The 19286-nt window shown below is 37.1% G+C and overlaps 1 protein-coding gene across 1 annotated transcript in view; it reads right to left on the bottom strand.

Moving 5' to 3' along the window:
* Positions 1-1681: 1681 nt before the first annotated feature.
* The window catches only part of zcchc8 (zinc finger, CCHC domain containing 8), a 28477-nt gene continuing 10872 nt past the window's right edge, over positions 1682-19286 (bottom strand). The window contains exons 7-14 of the mRNA XM_072587421.1: positions 17634-17699; positions 17473-17533; positions 15275-15405; positions 14694-14836; positions 13740-13864; positions 10976-11062; positions 9940-10054; positions 1682-3209 (exon numbers count right to left, since the gene is read on the bottom strand). Of these exons, the coding sequence (XP_072443522.1) occupies positions 2344-3209; positions 9940-10054; positions 10976-11062; positions 13740-13864; positions 14694-14836; positions 15275-15405; positions 17473-17533; positions 17634-17699 (1594 nt within the window). The 3' untranslated portion in view covers positions 1682-2343. The remainder of the gene's footprint in view (positions 3210-9939; positions 10055-10975; positions 11063-13739; positions 13865-14693; positions 14837-15274; positions 15406-17472; positions 17534-17633; positions 17700-19286) is intronic.

Raw genomic sequence — 19286 nt, 5'->3', positions numbered from 1 at the left:
AGGAACCAAATTCTGGAGTCTGAAAAAGTTAGAGGAACAAAAACAAAGAAACATCTTCCTAACTACCTCAATTACTGAACTCCTCTACTCTACTATAAATCACACTCCAAGTGGCAAGGCACACCACATAGAACATAACAGCGTAGTACAGGCCCTTCGGCCCTTGTGTTGCGCCAACCTGTGGAACCAATCTGAAGCCCATCTAACTGATACTATTCCATTCTCGCCCATATGCTAATCCAATGACCATTTAAATGCTCGCAAAGTTTTAATTCTACTACTATTGAAGGCAGTGCGTTCCACGCCCCTACTGTTGAGTAAAGAAATTACCTCTGACATCTGTCCTATAATTTATCACCTCCTCAATTTAAAGCTATGTGCCCTTGTGCTAGCCATCGCCATCCAAGGAAAAAGGCTCTCACTGTCCAACCTCTGTCCCTTTGATTATCTTGTACATCTCAATTAAGTCTCTTAACCTTCTTCTCTCTCGCAAAAACAGCCTCAAGTCCCTCAGCCTTTGCTCTTAAGATTTTTCCTCCATAGCAGGCAACATTCTACTAAATCTCCTCTGAACCCTTTCCACATCCTTCCTATAATGCAGTGACCAGAACTGTATACAATATTCCAAAATGTGGCCACACCAGAATTTTGTACAGCTGCAGCATGATCTCATGGTTCAGAAACTCAATCCCTCTACCAATAAAGGCTAACACATTGTATGCCTTCTTAACAACCCTATCAACCTAGGTGGCAACTTTCAAGGATTTATGTACCTGGACACAGATCTCTCTGCTCATCTACACGACCAAGAATCGTACCATTAGCCCAGTACTCTGCATTCCTGTTACTCCTTCCAATGTGAATCACCTCATACTTTTTCACATTAAACTCCATTTGCCACCTCTCGGTACAGTTCTGTAGCTTATCTATGTCTCTCTGTAACCTACAACATCCTTCGTCACTCTCCACGACTCTTCTGACCTTAGTGTTATCTGCAAATTTACTATCCTTCTGTGCCCTCACCCAGGTCATTTATAAAAATGACAAACACTGGACACAAAACAGATCCTTGTAGTACCCCAGTAGTAACTGAACTCCAGGATGAATATTTCTCACCAATCAGCGTTGTCTTCTTTCAGCTAGCCAATTTCTGATCCAAACCGCTAAACATTCTCAATCCCATGCCTACTGTGGGGAACATTATCAAACACCTTATTGAAATCCGTATTCACCACATCAACCTTTACCCTCATCCACCTGTCCTCAAAAGAACACAATAAAGTTTGAGAGGCACGACCTACCCTTCACAAAACCGTGTTGACTCGCCCGAACCAACTTATTCCTCTCTAGTTAGCTAACCATGTTAGTTTTTTTCACTCTTAACATAAAAGGCCTAGCTGACCTAGTTAGAGAGATTTCAGCTACTACTGGTATCTGTTGAGCATTTCTAGTATCTCCAGTATTCACCTTCATACATAGCACAATGCTGGACTTATTTCCTGAAATTGTAAACTGAACAGCTAAAATATTAGTGTGCAGTGTACAAGAGTCACTCGACATTAAAAAGCCTCAAAAAGGTTTTACCCAGAGATACTGAACCTTTCAGTAACTTAGCAGTCAGAGACGCAGAGGCCAGCCCATTGTCAGTGATGAATAAAACTGGCCAAGATCACAAAATGCATTGGCTGCAAATTTCTATGCCATTTAATGCTGTCACAAAATACTAAAACAGGTCTTCATAGAGTTGTTCATCATATTCTTATATTCCAAGGCTGTATACTTCTTGCAAAGAATGGCATTACAAAGGTAGAAGCAGCTTTAAAAAACTAAAGCATATGTGGATATTCATAAAATACCTGAAAACAGCCCTGGTAATCCCTGACATGATCCGTAATTAGAATTTAAAATACTGTACATTAAAATTCCTGGCAGTATATTTTATAAAATTACATTGGTAATATCAAAAATCAAACATGTATTCAGTTATATAAACAAAACAAAACAAATCTGATGTGTAAGAATGACTAAAAACCCACTGTACACAAATTCACATTTGAAAAATTGAGACTATGCCTGGAGGGCAGATTTCAACAGTACTTTGAAAATGAACATTACACAAGAAATTATTCTTTCTGTAACACCAGACTTATTTTCACTCATTACCAACCCTACATATTAAAATAGCATTGACATCCACATTTTTTTTTGACGGTTTCAGTAAAATATCAGCTCTGCCACATACTGTTGAAATGAGGTCTTAAAAGAAAACAAAAACTCCAACATAGTACATGGTCATATGACGTGGAAGCCTTGGATCCGAATGGTTCAGTACTGGTCTGATGATTATATGTATTTCTTTTTCATTTTGTTTCTTGGAGAATTCTTCAGTAAGCTCCGGAGTTTGAGGTAAGTTCCAGTTGCCTCACAAAGATTGTCATACTCAAAAGGTGTAATTCCAGTGGCAAATTTACTCATATCAGGGACAGAAGAAATCCTGTTTTCCTCTCTTGCTTCTGACACAGTATCACTAATGATGGATCCTTGTGTTTTCTCTAAACATACTTGGTTCTCTTCAATGAATGTTTCTGGCGTTGAGGTAGAATCTTGAATGGTTCTACTGCCTTCGATTTCCATTCTGGAATTTTCAGATGGAGTGTTGTTTTCCCTACTTAAAGTGGTTGGTTCATCCTTGAAATCAGCTAAAGATGCTTCAGCAATCGGACTCCTCATATTATTTTCAATTGTTCCCATTTTGTCATTAGATTCAACCTCCATGTGGTTGTCAGGTGCATGCATTGCTGGTGAGGAACTTGCAGAATTCTTAATTAATGGTGAATCACAAGGACCTTCTGTCTCACTATTTGTACTTTCGGTCTGTTCCAATTCAGCCCATATCAACCGTTGCTGTTCTTCTAACTCTTCTAAGGACAAGACATCAGCATCCAAAGTTTTATTAGCATTTTCAGTAGCTGAAGCTCGGGCACTTCTTCCTTCCAATAAATATCCTTCTGGAGAGCAATATGAAGGCGTAGAAGGAGAAGTATCTTTTGGAAGTGGAGGTGGTGTTGGAGTAGGTGGTGGAGGTGGGATAAACATCGGTGGTGTGGAAGGTGGTGTTCCTTTTGGTAGAGGAGGTGGTGATGATGTTAATGGGCAACCAGAAGGTAAGGGTGGTAAAGGGTGAAACTGCCTTGGTGGTGTGTCTGAACCTACAGAACAAATACATCGAAGATAATATCCAGCAATAAAACAACCCTCGGTTAGAAGTTAATTTTTTTTCAGGATAGCCATGCTTCACAAGTAAATTTGCTTTATCTAGGAAATAGGTAACCAACTATTAATAATAACTGTTTCCAATACTGTGCTTCACAAAGACCAGTAACGTTAGCTTGGTATTGTGGACTAAAATCATAAGATTTATGTCAAAAATATTTGTCTAAAAATCATAGAACAGAATGAAAAAGAAAATCAGTGCCACTAGTAAATATATATTGTACTCAGAATAGATCTGAAGGAAAGATGGTCTACGCTCTTCTTCAGGAATAGCATTATGTTAAAAGAAAAATAAAATGGTGTGGTGACTGGGAGAAGGGGGTGTGGTAGAGGCTGGGGAGTATTGATAAAATTGACACAAAGGGACACAGGACTTCCTCCTACCATCTTCCATGTGTAACAAGGTATATACTTAAAAACACTGCAAATAATTGTCCCAAATTTGGCTCAGCTTCTGGGAATATGTGGATAAGAACAACTAAAAATTATTTGGATAATTGAGCTTGAATTTTTACTCTGGCATATATGTCAACTTCACATCTCAGGACGTAGGCAAGCAAAAAATAAGATCTACAGATCAAGCAAAGAATCTCTCCACGGTACATCAGCTTGCTGTAATGTACTTTACACTCCTTGATTCTCTTATATTCATTCTACCTATCAGAGTTTATGGTACTAATATAGTGGTGAAGGAAATCTGAAATAAAAACAAAATTTTGTAAGTAAAGAACCAAAGTCAATGTTTTAGGTTGATTACTACAATTGGAAACAGTTAGAAACACACACGAACAGGTTTTAAGCAAATACAGAAGCATTGAAAGTTTGAAGGGATAGGGGAAAAGAAAAGGAAAAGTCTGAGCTGACGAAAGTGGGATGGGAAAATAGACTCCGGGAGGGTCAATACACAAGTATAAAAAGAAACAAGGAGGGAAGAGGAGAAGGAACGAGTGACTGAACTAGCTAATGCAAGTGTCGTAACCTTGGAAGATGCAAACAGATAACTGGGAACAGGAACAGGGAAATGGCAGAATTTAAAAATCAATATTTTGCATCAGTCTTAACTTTCCTTCTAGTTTTATTACCAGTAGCACAGGCTTATGAGGGCCATGCATGGCAGTGACTTCCGAAATCGCAAGCCAATGCCACAACTGGCTTGCCGACCTCAAGGTTCTGCATAGGATAATCAAAGAGGCTGTGCAGACAGTGCAGCTGAGAAGGAACGTTGGACACCACTGCTCAAAAAGGGAAGAGTCAGACTGTTGGCCAGTTAGTCTGAATTTGTTGTTGGGAAAATGCTAGAGTCCATTATTATGGAAGAAATAGCAGGATATTTAGAAAAGCTTAAAGCAATCAAACTGATTCAACATGAATTTGTGAAAGGGAAATCATGGTTGATGAATTGCTTGAGTTCTGAGGATATAACAGGTAGACCAGTAGATATAGTGTATTTGGACCTTTGGAAGGCAATTGATAAGATGCCACATATAAGGTTATTGGACAAAATAGGAGCTCACAATACTGGGGGTAATGTATCAGTGTGATTGAGGATTGGTTAAATACACAGAAGTCAAATAGCTGGAATTAAATGGTCTTTTCCAGATTGGAAAGAGGTAACTGGTGGAGTGCCACACAGATCATTTAGGACCTAAATTATTTACATTTATATTAATGACCTGGAAGAGGGGGAAAGTGCAATGTATTCAAATACAAAAACACATGACAGGACATGTGATAAGAACATAAGGAATCAGTGATGGATCCAGATAGGTTGAGAGAGAGAGAGTGTGATAAATTCTTGGCATAGAACGATGCATGAAAGAAAGCGTGAAGTCATGCATTTTGGTGGAGAGACACAATCAAAAGACAGACTAGGAAAATCTCAGAAACCTGTAAAACCCCAACAGGAGTAGACAGGGTACATGCAGGAATGATGTTGCCAACAATTGGACAGTTCAAAACTAGGAGTGATAGTCTTAAATCATTTATCCCATATCATTAGATTGTGAGGAGGAGAAATTTTTTCAGCAGAGTGTGTGATAAACCTGTGGAATTTACTACCATAAAGCATTGAGGCCAAAGCATTGAAGGATTTTGAGGAGGAGCTGGACATAGCACTTTGGGTAAAAGGGATCAAAGGATTATGGGAAAAGCAGGTAATGGCTTTTGAGTTGAATAAATGGTGCAGCGGAGTCAAAAGGGCCAAGTGGCCTACTCCTACTCCTACTCCTTTTTTCTATGCTCACACTAGAGAGTATACACAGGTGGTTTATGTAGCGGTGACCAGGAATGAGGAATTTCAGCTGTGAGAAAGAGAGTAAATAAGAGGGATCATTTACTTTGAAACAGAAGAGGCGGAGGGGAAATTAAATTGTAGCACATGAAACATGAGGAACCTCTATAGAGAAGAAAGGAGACACCGATTTCCCTTATTGGAGGGGCCAATATCTAGGACTGTAAATTTTAAGTAATTAAGAAGGATGGGAAAGAGGAGTTGAGGAAAAATCTCTAACCTAGATGGTAGCAGGTTTGGAACTCTGCCTAAAAGAATGGTTGAGGTAGAGACCACCTTTGCAAATTTATGGATATTAAATACTGTATACTGCATTGTTACAGGCTAAAAAATTGTAAGTAGAATTAAGTCCAATAATTTCTTTCTTTCTCAGGTAGGGCTGGATGTGACAGGTGGATCTCTAGAAGGTAGTAGTAGATAGCGTAGATTTGGAGAGATTTAAAAAAAGATGATAGGATTAGAGAATCTGAAGTTGTGACCTGAAATTGTTGATTCAGAAATTGGTAAAATGCTTAACTGAACAATGAAGTGCTGCTCCACAAACTTTAAGTGAGGTTCCTTCAAGTATAATAGGGAGCAGAGGTCAGAATTGTAATGGAACATAGAACTGAAAAAGAATAGGTGAACGGAGGTTTATGTTTGATGACTGAAGAAAGGAAACTAGGTCACCTAATCTGTGTATAACCTTCATGACGTAGAAAAAGCTGGATGATAATCCACTACATTCAAAATTCAAGTGAATTGCTGTTTCACAGAGAAAGTGTGTTTAAGGCCATGGACTGTGGGACGTGAGGAGCTAAAAAGACAACATTTCCTGTGTTTGTATGAGAAAGTGCAGTGGGAAGGAAAGGCAGTGCTGGGCGATGACTGAGAAGTGGACCAAGATGTCACAGGGTACCTAATATCGTAAATGCAAATCTGACTGAAATGGCCTATTTATTTAACATGAAATAACTTTTTTGTAATGAATGACATTAATGTCGCTAAGGTTTGACTATCTTCTTCAATAAATATATTTGAAAACAAGACATTTCCCCGAGTTACTCTAGTCCATATTGAAAGTAGAAAACAAGCTTTTTTTCCCTCACTTAATGAAATGTTATTTTGGAGACAACTGATAAGCAGGGCTCAGCAACTGCAGCTGCAATTGGAAGTTCTGCGACCAGAGACATCCAAGTCAACACCAGGGAGATTTGGTTCTTCATTCGGTGCTATATAATTTGACTGATTAATCTAACAAAATATACTAGGGTGTTTAACAAGAAAGGTACCAATGAAACTTTGACACCAACAACAGAAGAAAATAAATAGTAGGATAGCTAACCAAATGCTTGGTCAAAGAAGCAGGTTTCAAGGAACATCTGAAAAGGAGGAAAGACAGAAGTGTTTAGGGAGGGAAACAGCTGAAAGCGTGGCTGCCAATGGTTGAATGATTAAAATCAAGGATACACCAATGGCCAGTATTAGACGAGCAGAGAGACTGAAAGAGGAGGAAGTTGGAGAGATAAGCAAGGGCATGGCCATGAAAGGGTATGAAAGGTTGAGAATTTAAAAATCATGACTGATAAGCTAGTGTAAATCAGCAAGCAAGGACTGACAGGTGGATTGGACCAAGTTTGGTGAGTTAAGCTATAAATCAATGTCTTGGATGGACAAGTTTTGAGTCAGGTATGTTTGGAGACCAGCCAGGAGGGCGTTGAAATAATCAAGTTTAGAGGTCACAGTAGTGTGGATAAGTATTTCAACAGCAGATCAGTTGAGACAGCAGTAAAGTTAGGCAATGTTTTATAAATGAAGGCAGCAATAGAATACAATTAAATTGTATAATTTGAGCATTACAAGACATCTGCCCAGGCCATACTGAAATTGTGTATACAGTTTTGATCACAGCATTAAAGGGAAGATTAATTGCTTTAAAAGTTTTAAAAGAACTGTTGTCAGGGCTTAAAAAAGATTGGATAGACTAGGGGTTTTTTTATTTCAAATGGAGGGGGCTGAAGAGTAACTTAAACGAGTATAATATAATGAGAAGTTTGGATAGAGATCAGCTTTTCCTCCCACAGGGATCAATTATCAGGGGGCACAGATTTAAGGAGATTGTGAAAAGGAATTGAGGGGACATGAAAGAACAAAAACCTTTTCACCCAGCAGGTGACTGGAGTCCCAAATTCCCTGTTGAGGCACAAACACTCAACCAGTTTAAAAAGGAGCTCGGTTCTGCAACTGAAGCGCTGCAGTCTGCAAGCTACAGAAGCTTAAGTGGAATGAAATGGGCATCTACCTCACTCAGCCAAATGGCCTCTTTCTGTGCTGTAACGTTTCTATAGTTTTCTGTTTTAGATAGTTTCCTAATAGAATAGATGTATGGTTTGAAGTTCATCTTGGGGTCAAATATAGCATCTTGGCTATGAGTAGTCACATTCAGCTTCAGTCAATTCCATGCAGAGATACGGAAACAAAGACCAGGAATTGGAGTGAGAGAGAGGAATCATAGACACACTGCTTTCACTTTCCTAACATACTTTACCCAAAATGGTCATTTCCAACATAACTGCCCAGATAGGGAGATTCAGTGGTATATCTGAAGAAACTTTAAGCTTCATCCTTCACTTGATAACACATTTGCACTCAGCAATAAAGGATCAATAGGGATCAGTAATGAGAATTCTGTTGAATTTGTTTTTTATGGGCACAGCATCCAACTTATAACTGCCTATCACATGCTAAATATGAGATCAGTTAAAAAATGGCTTCCAACATGAATTTTCCTTGATATTCAATTACAGGAAATTTCTGCTTATTCACACCTGACATTAGAAAAGCAAGATAACAATTAGTGATAGTGGAGGGGTGATGGCGTGAAAGACAGTTGTCAGCGCACATTTGGAATGAGATGTGTTTTTTGGACAATGTTACAATGAGACAACATGCAGATGAGGAAAAGGACAGAGGGAATCAATGTTGGATTCTCAGGGATTAAACTCCCTTTAGGAGAAATAATGCAGGAGTGGCAACAGAAGACATTGTTGGTGCTTCTCTGCAACAATTTGACAGATCAGCCGAGAACAGCTAATAAGGAGAAAATATGGATATTGAATGATTAGTTCCTAGGGACTACTGGGGATCAAGAGGATGTTTATACAAGTCTATGGATCCCTGAAGTTGTCAGTACAGACAGAGAGGGTGGTGAAGTATATGGGATTCTTGCTTTTATTAGCTGGGACATACAATACAGGAACATGGATGTCTTGTAATTTTATAGAGCATTGGTTAGGCCACTGATGGATTACTGTGTGTAGGTGTGGTTACCACAACCAGATGGACATGATGCACTGGAGAAGGTGTAGAAGAGATTCACCAGGATATTGCTTGGGATGGAAAGTCTCAAGTTATGAGAAAAGATTAAAATAGGCTAGATTTGTTTTCCCTGGAGCAGAGGAGGCTGACAGGGGTATCCGATTGACAGAATTACAAGGGGCATAGATAGTGTAGATCATGAGAATCTTATGATCCTACAGTCTAATCTTGCCCCCATGACAAACATGAGAAGATCAGACAGCATAAATTTCTGAGAGGATAAAGCAGTTTAGAGGAGATAATTTTTTCACCCATAGGATGGTATAAATATGAAACTTGCTGCCTGAGGTGGTGTCAGAGGCAGGTACGCTTGCAACATTTAAGACCTGGATGAGCATTTAAAATGCCAGGACTTAGTAGGTTTTGGATGAAGCACAAGTTAATGGAAATAGTTCAAGGAGAATTTGGCTTCGTTTTCTTCAAAATTTCTCAATGAGCATCACACCGTTGTCTGCGGGGACAATTATTCCTCACAGTAAACTGACCCTTCTTGGCTCTTTAACAAAATTTACCTACATTTCAAAAGCATTAATTTCTAGTTGTACAGTGTTCAGGCAGTACTTTCTTTCAACAAAAACAAAGGGTGCCTCAAATTTCTGTCAACTATTTTTAATGCATGTTTAAATTTTTACAACTACACAGCAAAATATTCTAAATGTACTAAGAAACCAATTGATATCTTGACTTTCATTATCAAAAACACTGCTTTATCTTTGCATCGGTTTAGAGAACTATAACTTGTTTCCAGTTCTCTCTGATATAATTCATAACATAGCTGGGAAGTAGGCAAACTAAAGATCAGCCATGTCATCTCAGGAAAGCACAGGGGATCAACTTTGGTGTTCTTCCACTACCTTTATTTCAATTAGTTAAAAACCAGCAGGAAATGAGGAAATTTCAATTTCAACACAGACTTCATACAGTCTTTGAACACTATTTTTGTCAAAGAAGCTACCACTTAATCGTGATTATTTTGATAGAAATCATGATGGAATAGACAAACATATCTAATGCTATACCTGAATCTATGTCCATATCAAAAGAATTCATATCCATTTCTTCAGACTTGCGCTTCTTTACACTTCGTAGGTTTGAGTCAACATCTGAACCCCTTTTGTTTGTACAGTATTTAGCCTAAGAAGAAGAAAGATTACCATTAAGTTAGATAAATTTAAAAAATAATTTTTCTACTTTATATCAATGGTTAAAAAGTAGCATTAGTCTGAAAATTGCTCCGCCCCATGTCTACCTCTTGTTACAGTTCCATGCTGAGGTATAGTTGAACATGTATTTATTGCTCTCAGGTACCTTACCCAAAATGGCCATTTTCAACATACGTGCCATGATGGTGAGCATCAGTGGACTATTTAAATTAAGGAATTTTCAAGCTTCATCTCTTTACCTCATATCAATACATTTGCACTTTCCAATAAAAGGTTTAGTATTGGGAATTCTGCTGGATTTATCTCCTTAATGTACAGCATCCAACTTATAACTGCCTACTGCATGCCAAACAGGAGATCAGTTTCTTAGGAAGCAAAAAAAAATTCACCAGTGAATCTGTCCTGGCTGATTGATTTGTGGCAGTAGTCCCATTTTTGCTCATAGTTCAGTTTTTCTACTACAAAAGGAGTAATATATGAAAACCTCAGCATTAAACATATTAAGTACGGTCAAATGATATCGGACACTGAAAATATTTCCATTACTTTTTTTAGTTTGCATGAATTGCATGGTTTTTATAATGTTTCCTTTTAAAGCAAAATGCATCATTTATAGAGATGAAGTCTCTGGCAGTAAATCTGGCAGCAAACAGCTGAACTTCAGGAAACATTTCTGATGGCTCAGAAGCTAATATAGAACTGAATCACTTTAGTTGTAGTTTCTTTGTTCTGTTTCATGGCAAGTTATTCAATTTTTGCCAATTGTCGTTATATTTGTGAATTTGGAATTACCCATTCCAATTTTTTTGAAAGACATGATTGAAATATCTGGATTCAATCAACATTAAAAAAAACAAGAGCAACACATAAGATGGCGAAATGCTAAACTTACCATGGGATAATTAGCAACCAATTGATGTGCAAAATATTCCTTGAGATGATGGGTTTGCATTGGAATTGAACCATACTGCCTCCATTCCTATTGACACCATGAAACAAATATCAAGTCAGTTAGAAAAAACAACTTTCAGGCACATACCACTACATAAACAAAATTAGGTATGGAACAAAATCACTGAGGAGAGCTATTTGACCTGCTTTATTTAATTACACCTTTTTCTTCAAAATGTTACATTCAAAACTTTATATCCTGAACCAATAAATATAGTTATTCACACAACATCTTCCACAGCTAACACAACCTCAGACTGATGGTCAATAAGGAAACGACTGTGCAGATACATGATGCTTTATGACATTGTTTTGATGTTGTGGGTAAAATGTTTGAATATATAAATACTGCAAAGTGTGAGGGGACACCAAATCGGATTACTTTCAAAGCATCTAATTACAGAAACATCCAAACAGCTGATAATCCAAAGTTGTTCTATAAAGAACCATAAAGAGAGGGGAAAGGTCTCTGCAAGGACAAAATAAAAACAGACAAAATAATATGTTAAATGTTAATGTTGAAGTTTTGTGGAAGGCATATACTGCTTAAACAATGATTGAAGGATCCCATGTTAGCTCAGTTGATAAATACACAAACTAATTACAGTATTTAACCATAAGAGTCTGAAAGATGAAGTTTTAATTCCTTGGTTAGCCACTCTAAGCTAAGAACACAATGAATTCTGAAACAACAAAAAAAGATAAAAACTGCAGACCAAGATCTAGCTTTTCATTGTTCAAGTATTTGCTTTGGAAAATTGACACAATGAGAAAAATGAGGATGCTTACAAGGGCCAGAAAATGCAAGTCCAGATTAACCAACATATTTATAAACATACATTCAAATTAAGTTATTCAATAAGATCATGGATGATCTGTTAATAAATTCCATTGATAGCATTCTATTCCCTTGCCTAAGAATCTGCCAACCTCACGTTAAAAACTAGTCAATGACCAGGTCTCCGTTGCCTTTTGAAGCATGCAGTTCCAAAGGTGGACAACTCTCAGCTTTCCATTCATCTGCTTCACATTTTTCTGGTTCTAGTCTCACTCCCAAGGTGACATCTTTTCCACATGTATGGTGTTGACTGGGTACAAGATCTTGTAAATTTCAAATCATGCTACCTTCACCCTTCGTGGGCAGCACGGTGGCACAGTGGTTAGCACTGCTGCCTCACAGCGCCAGAGACCCGGGTTCAATTCCCGCCTCAGGCGACTGACTGTGTGGAGTTTGCACGTTCTCCCAGTGTCTGCGTGGGTTTCCTCCGGGTGCTCCGGTTTCCTCCCACAGTCCAAAAGATGTGCAGGTTAGGTGAATTGGCCATGCTAAATTGCCCGTCGTGTTAGGTAAGGGGTAGATGTAGATGTAGGTGTATGGGTGGGTTACGCTTTGGCGGGGCAGTGTGGACTTGTTGGGCCGAAGGGCCTGTTTCCACACTATAAAGTAATCTAATCTAATCTTTTAAATCACAGTGAAAACAAACCCAGTCTGTGCAACCTTTCTTCAGAATACAACCTGTTCATTCAAGATATCATTATAATAAGAATCCAATGCATTTATTTCCTCGAGAATAAAACAGCACACAATATTCAAGATGTGATCTCACTAATGCCCTCTGTAAAAGTTAGGATGTTACCCGTCAGTTACGTTGAATTCCTCTTATAATAAAAGGACAGTATTCTGTTAGCTTTCTTAATCACTTGTTTGTATGCAGATACAATATTTTGTAGGACATGCACACCTAGGTCTTTCTGCACCATGAAATTCTGCAGTTGTTCTCTGTTCAAATAACATTTTGCCACAGTGAACAACTTCACACTTTTCCACATTAAACTCCATCTGCCTCAACCTATCCATATTGGTCAGCTTCCTTGTTAAGTCAACTCCACAACTATTTTATACCTACTTCTGTATAATCTATAAATTTACCTAGACTTATCAATCTGCAGTTCTATCATTTTCTTAATACCACTCTTGTGATTATAATTCCACCATGATGCCTACTTCTTCATCCTCCTGCTTTAAAGATATTACTGGGATGATTTGGCATCATTTATAGTGAAGATACAGGGCAAAATATTTATTATGAATCTTTTATTATCTATTGTTAACTACCCATTCTCAGCTTCTGGAGGATTAACACACTTCCTTACAATTTTTTGATATTTTAAGAAACTTGAGGTTTCTTTTGGATTTGTAGCTAGCTTTTTCTCTGGGTGGGTTGCGCTTCGGCGGGGCAGTGTGGACTTGTTGGGCCGAAGGGCCTGTTTCCACACTGTAAGTAATCTAATCTAATCTAATCTAATTTGTTCACACTAACCTTTCAGTCATTCTCTGTCATACTTTACATCCTGATCAGTCATCTCAACTCACTATCATCTTTGCATATGCTTTTTCCTTAATTTTGATGCTTTCCTTAACCTCTCAAGTAAACCACTGATTGGGTGGGTGGGATGGAATTCTTCTTTATAGTGAGGTTGCACTTATCCTGTTCACAGCTTAATTGAATTGAAACTGCTTTTTCACCAATTAATTTATTCTAATATCCCAGTTTGCTAAAGCTAGTTCAGTTTTCATGCCCTTACATTTACATTAACACAAACTTAAAACGGTAGCCTTTGACCACTCATCTCCAAAGACAGGAGAAACGAGGGTTCTGATGGGGCAGAAATATAGAGTATTGAGAATTAAGTATAATGCTTACATCCTGAATCCCCTTTGGAATAACAGTATTAAATCCTGCATAATCAATGAGTTTGCTAGTATCATAGGATGGAAGGCGAGGTTTTAGATGTTGCCTGTCATGTTCCATTTCACTGTCACTAGAATCTATACATTAAAAAAAAAAGAGAAAAAAGTTGTTAAAATATATTTTAGCATGCCCGAGAAAATAAAAGACAACAGTTCCAAATTTTAGTGGAAAACCTCCATTTTTTTGGTGGATAAAAAAAATTAAATCTCTGAACTCAATATTAAACAATCTTCTCAGAATCCTGGTAGTTAGGGAAAAATACAACGCTTGCTCCTTGCCACTGAGTGAAGTCATTCAATAGTTTGCCAGATAGATTTCTTACAATTGAAAAATCTGAGATCACCTTCAAAGACAATTGTGTCTGAAAATTAGTCTCTGATGAGCTGATTAGACATTTATACTCACTAGTTCAATCCTTATTTTCATTTTTTGGGAGCAAGCAGCTTAAACATCTTAGTGGGCAAGCTGTTCCCAAATGTTGTGCGGCTAAATAAACAGAGTTACGAAGAAGAACACATCATTCAGTGGCATAGGGTAATGAATGCTGGACATCGATTTCTTGGATAAGGAGAATATCATTACATAGCCAAAGTAATTCTTGTTTCATTCCAGAAGTAAAACCTTGTGCAGTTTCTTTTCCCATTACGATCCAAAGTTTAAACTTTCAAATTTGAAACAAATCACACGTTTAACAGCAAAAATAAAAGCTACCCCCTTCAGCATATTCTGCAACAGAACGAGGTATTATGGTGCCTTCCTTAAAGTACCAAGTTAAACCTAAAAATACAAAACTGCCACATGACAATGAGGAGTACCTCAATGCATTGATTATGATTTTTGAAAAATGTACACACCACTTATTTCTAGTATCTGCATATGCAGACAGTATTATTTGGAATGATTCACCTTTTCCATCATATAAAGCAAGCCCAGAATTCTCTTGTTGGGTCTCTAGCAGCCAGCCTGGTGGATAACCCAATTGACGCATCCGATATATAAATGGCGGCAGAGTTTCATCAGTCATCCCCAGAGCTTCTTTAAGTTCTACACTGCAGAACCAATGCATTCAAACAGAAAACCATGAGTCATGAACATTATTCAGTATTGCAAACAATAAATATTCATGACCATACCAGAAATTATTGTGCAGATTCACAGTCTGGAAGGTACTTTTGTGGATTCTGCCTATTGTATAACAGATTATCTACAACTTTTTGTTTGAAAAAGGCTAATTACTGCACAAAATTAGTTTTTTTTGAAGGTAACAAAATAGAATGTCATTTTACAAGGAGGAGTACTTTTACATCAGGGGAAAACTGAAGTTATTCCCTTCAGAAGATCCTGTCATTGTGGTGCTCTGGAGAAGCAGCAGCAGGATAGAGCTAATTGAACATCTCTTTCAAAAACAGCTCACACAAAAATGATGGATTTCAATGGCCTGGTGTATTATATAATTTAAAGATAATCCAATCTAACAGCATATTTACCTGAGAACACCGGGCTTGAACCTTTCAAACCTCTCTGCATGATACCGCTGTTGAGAACCTGAATGAGGTGAATCACTAGCCATTGTCATGAACTCTTTTCTTTTCTCACTAATACGAGCAAGATCACGTGGCTATAAAGTTAATTGAAACATTAGATGAAAATTAATTTTACACCAAGATAAACACTTGCAAATTAAATGGCAACATATCATGCTGTTGTAAAAAAAATATATAAATGAATTTTTACTGACACCAATCATCAAAAATTCACAAGTTTAGTAGGATTTGCTTCTCTTTGAAGATCAATTTAAAAGATGACTTTCTCTGTACTGCATTATTACCTTTCCATTTAAATTTTATTGACCTCTTTTCTTGACACTATGATTAGACCTCCAGCAGCACTCAATACATATTGGTGGCAGGTTAATTCCCTGCAAAATTCAGAAAACTTCAATCATCCGAACAACTAGAGTAAACTCAACCTCCATAAGTAGAAACAACAGAATACCTGACAGGTGCTGTACAAATTACAAGTTGTTTTACTCTTATACATACCATTTAAGAGTATCAGAATAAAAAAAATGAAGAGAACAACCAGAGAAAGGAGCAACAAGTAGGGGGAAGCAAAAAAAAGGGAGGAACACAAGTATGTGAGCTGTCATTTGCTAGAGGCGTGGACAAGGCAGAAGAGGGAAGAGAGAGGGAAGCTCAAGGTTGAGCAGCAGAAAGTGGACAAGCTGTAAAGACAATTTTTCAACCTGCCAAAGAATTATCCAAGTTAATAGAATTCTGGAAGATACAAAAAAATCATAGAGGTAATGAATTAGTTGCAAATGAATACACAATCTCTAGCTTGAAACTGCACTATGAAGAACAATATGTCAATTGTCAAACTTAAATCTGAACCTTTGGAGATTTGGGATGTAGTGAACAGAGGAGTAACTGTTGGTTCAAAATCTTTCAACTTTAGGCAAATGCAATGGAAGTACATTTGTCTTACTGATCTGTGGAAGGTGCAATTACGGAGTCAACTTTGTGCACATAGAAGTGTCAGTTATTTTGATTTTAAAAAACTTGTTGCTAACTTCTCCCTGCAGTCTTGCGCCAATTTAAAAAACTTTGTGTTGTGGCATTTAGCTGAATGGTGGTTTGATAATTTTGCTTCTGTGCAAGTCTGAATATCACATTGTTCAGCACTAAAACAAAAGGGTTTATTACAAGGTGATGGCATCACTGAATAAATGAGCCAGTGGGAATGAAAAAGTATCTTTGAAGAACATAGCCCAGATAAAGTCTTAAAGAAGAGCTCTTTTAGAGGGGAGAAAAAATTATGTGCCCTGGTCTCCAATACCTCAACAATAGACTAATTCTTCACAAGCATGCCGAAACAATAACCTCAAACGCAACTTTATGGCAAAACTGACTCTATCCTTTCGATTGTGATGGTGTATTAGAGACCACTTACACAACATGTATTTCCTAATTTGAGGTCAATGATTAAGTAGCCACAAAAGCAGAATAGAACAGCAAGTTGTAATGCCCATCAGTATCTTCATCTCAATCATTGCCTCAGAGACCAGAACAAGATTTCAGAATTGGCTATTCCATACCATACCAGACACATTTTCTAAGTAAGCTATTTTGGGAGTCCACATACATCATTTCTCAATATAATTTATTTTCTATCATATATATTTGTTTAAAAAGTCCAATGAAAACATATTTCATTTTTTAAAAAAATGCTGAGATATTCTGAATCCCTTCAAACCCAACTCAGATACAAAAAGATCCCAAAGACAAATAAGAAACCATCAAAACTATAATGTGTTGTTTACTTGAGGGAGGACTTTAATGTAGAATGCTAGAACAATTGGCTGCTCTCAAACTCTTGAGATTTCAGTTTAACATCTCATTTTAAAGACAATCTCTCTCACAATGACTAGATTGTAGAGACACATTCTGGAGCAGGGGTTTGAACCCAGAACTAATTTGACAGAGAGATAAGTTTAGACCAACTGAGCCAAGGGATTAATTACAATCACTTAATTAAGCTTGTGATTAGTTCATAATCAGACCCGAATACAAAATAAATTCCTACTTTTAACACGAACAAACTGTTGACTTCTTCATAACCACGATTTGTGTAATTTACCCATTTAGAAAAAAAATGTCTTATTACAAAATTATGTTTACCTTACCTTTGGACAATCCTTTAAGTGATGTTCTGTTGAACCACAGTTGAAACAACAAGGTTTTGGCCTATTTGATACAAAATGTGTTTTTCACTTAAGTTGTTTCAATAAAATGAGGTTATAATATCATTCTTGAAGAGATTAGAGGCATATGCATTTATACATACCTCTTCGCTTTCAATTCCACTTCTTGACCCTCTAAGGATACAACTTGGGTAAAGACTTGCTGATATCTTTACAGCGAATTCAGGAATTATTCACTTCCACAAACATGTCCATCAGTAGACTTCCTGACTAAGAAATGTACGGCACTGTATTGCAAGTTTTTAAAACATGCTCAACAGCATGTCAACTTATTTTTAAAAAGTGTACTGAGGACCTCTAGTAACTTGGTCATGTTCCATGAAAAATTAGTCCTGTGTATCTGCACTATCACAGTAATCTTAAACTATTCTCTTCATCTGATTAATGATAACCAGAAGAGAGAGATATTGCCAAAGTTTATTTTTGTTTTGAGTTCATCAAGTCACCAGTTTGTTTCAAACAATCAGCAATCAAATTTTAAAACATTAAGCCGATTGGTTGGCAAGTAGACTGATTGCTTTCCCATTGCAGTGCCTCAACAATGGGGAACACAGGCTTTGCGAATTCTTTGATAATTAAAACAAGGTGCAAAACAGGTTTGCTTTTTGTTTGCAGAGAATGGACCCCTGCATAACAAAGTATTTCACTTCAAGTGAGTGTAAATGAGCCATTAGAATGATTATTAGTAGTGCTACTTGCACACAAAGTATTGTTCTGTAAAAGTGCTGTATAATTGGACAATCACATTTATCAGTATATTTTTATTCATGACATTCTCTTGGCCACACAATGAGCAACACTCTGTATAAATGTTGGTGCTATGCAATACATAGCTGTACATTCCAGCAATAGGCTGATCAAGTCTAAACATTTTCCTTATGGCTGTTCATAATTGACAGAGTACACCCCAAATTCAAAATGTCTGCCCTTGCAAAACTCAAAAATGTTTATCGTTCCATGTGATTCTGATATTGGGCTAGTCAAGCTCATAAAAGTATCTCATTTACTTTCTCTGCAAACAAAAGGAATACATTCAAGTCCTGTCTTAATTTACCAGGTCGTTTGAGGAGCTCACAGTTTGTTATCTTCAACCAGGGTCAATTTGAGAACCTGATAGCATTTTTTTTCACCTGTAATTTAAAAATTGTGATCATTTGAGATATGGCATTCTTTCATTGTATTGATGAATGCGAAAAGAAAAGATTTGGCAATATGACTATTTTCAGCAATATCATTTCTTGAATTCTGCAATTACCATTTCTATGTGTGCATGAACCTTTGAAATTCTGTGCAGCAAATAAAACATTTCAGTGCCAAAAGGTCAAATTAATTAATGCCTACTAATCCTGTTTATAACAGCAAGTCAAGAAGGTAAACAAAATTCCTACGGTTAATATCAGACATGCCCGTTAGGGACAGAGTAACTTTTGCTACTTTTATGTAATTAAAATTGTGCAATCTTTCTGGATAATTTATGTTTGAAAAATAATTTTATAATACACACTGCATTTATTTCCTTTCATTTCCCCTCTCAAAGATCAGGAGGATTATTTCAACAGAATAGTGAAACAGATTTCAGGATTTCAGTCAGATTGCAAATCATCTAAAATTTACAAACATCTGGAACTACACAAAATAAAGAGTGAATGCATAAAATTCCCTCTGAAAAATTAATATCTTAATGAGATAAATACTTAACTCCCAAAATAATATTATATTTCATGGACTTATCAAAG

Source organism: Chiloscyllium punctatum, chromosome 17, assembly GCF_047496795.1.
Source record: "Chiloscyllium punctatum isolate Juve2018m chromosome 17, sChiPun1.3, whole genome shotgun sequence".
Taxonomy (NCBI): domain Eukaryota; kingdom Metazoa; phylum Chordata; class Chondrichthyes; order Orectolobiformes; family Hemiscylliidae; genus Chiloscyllium; species Chiloscyllium punctatum.
This window is presented reverse-complemented; position numbering and strand designations above follow the sequence as displayed.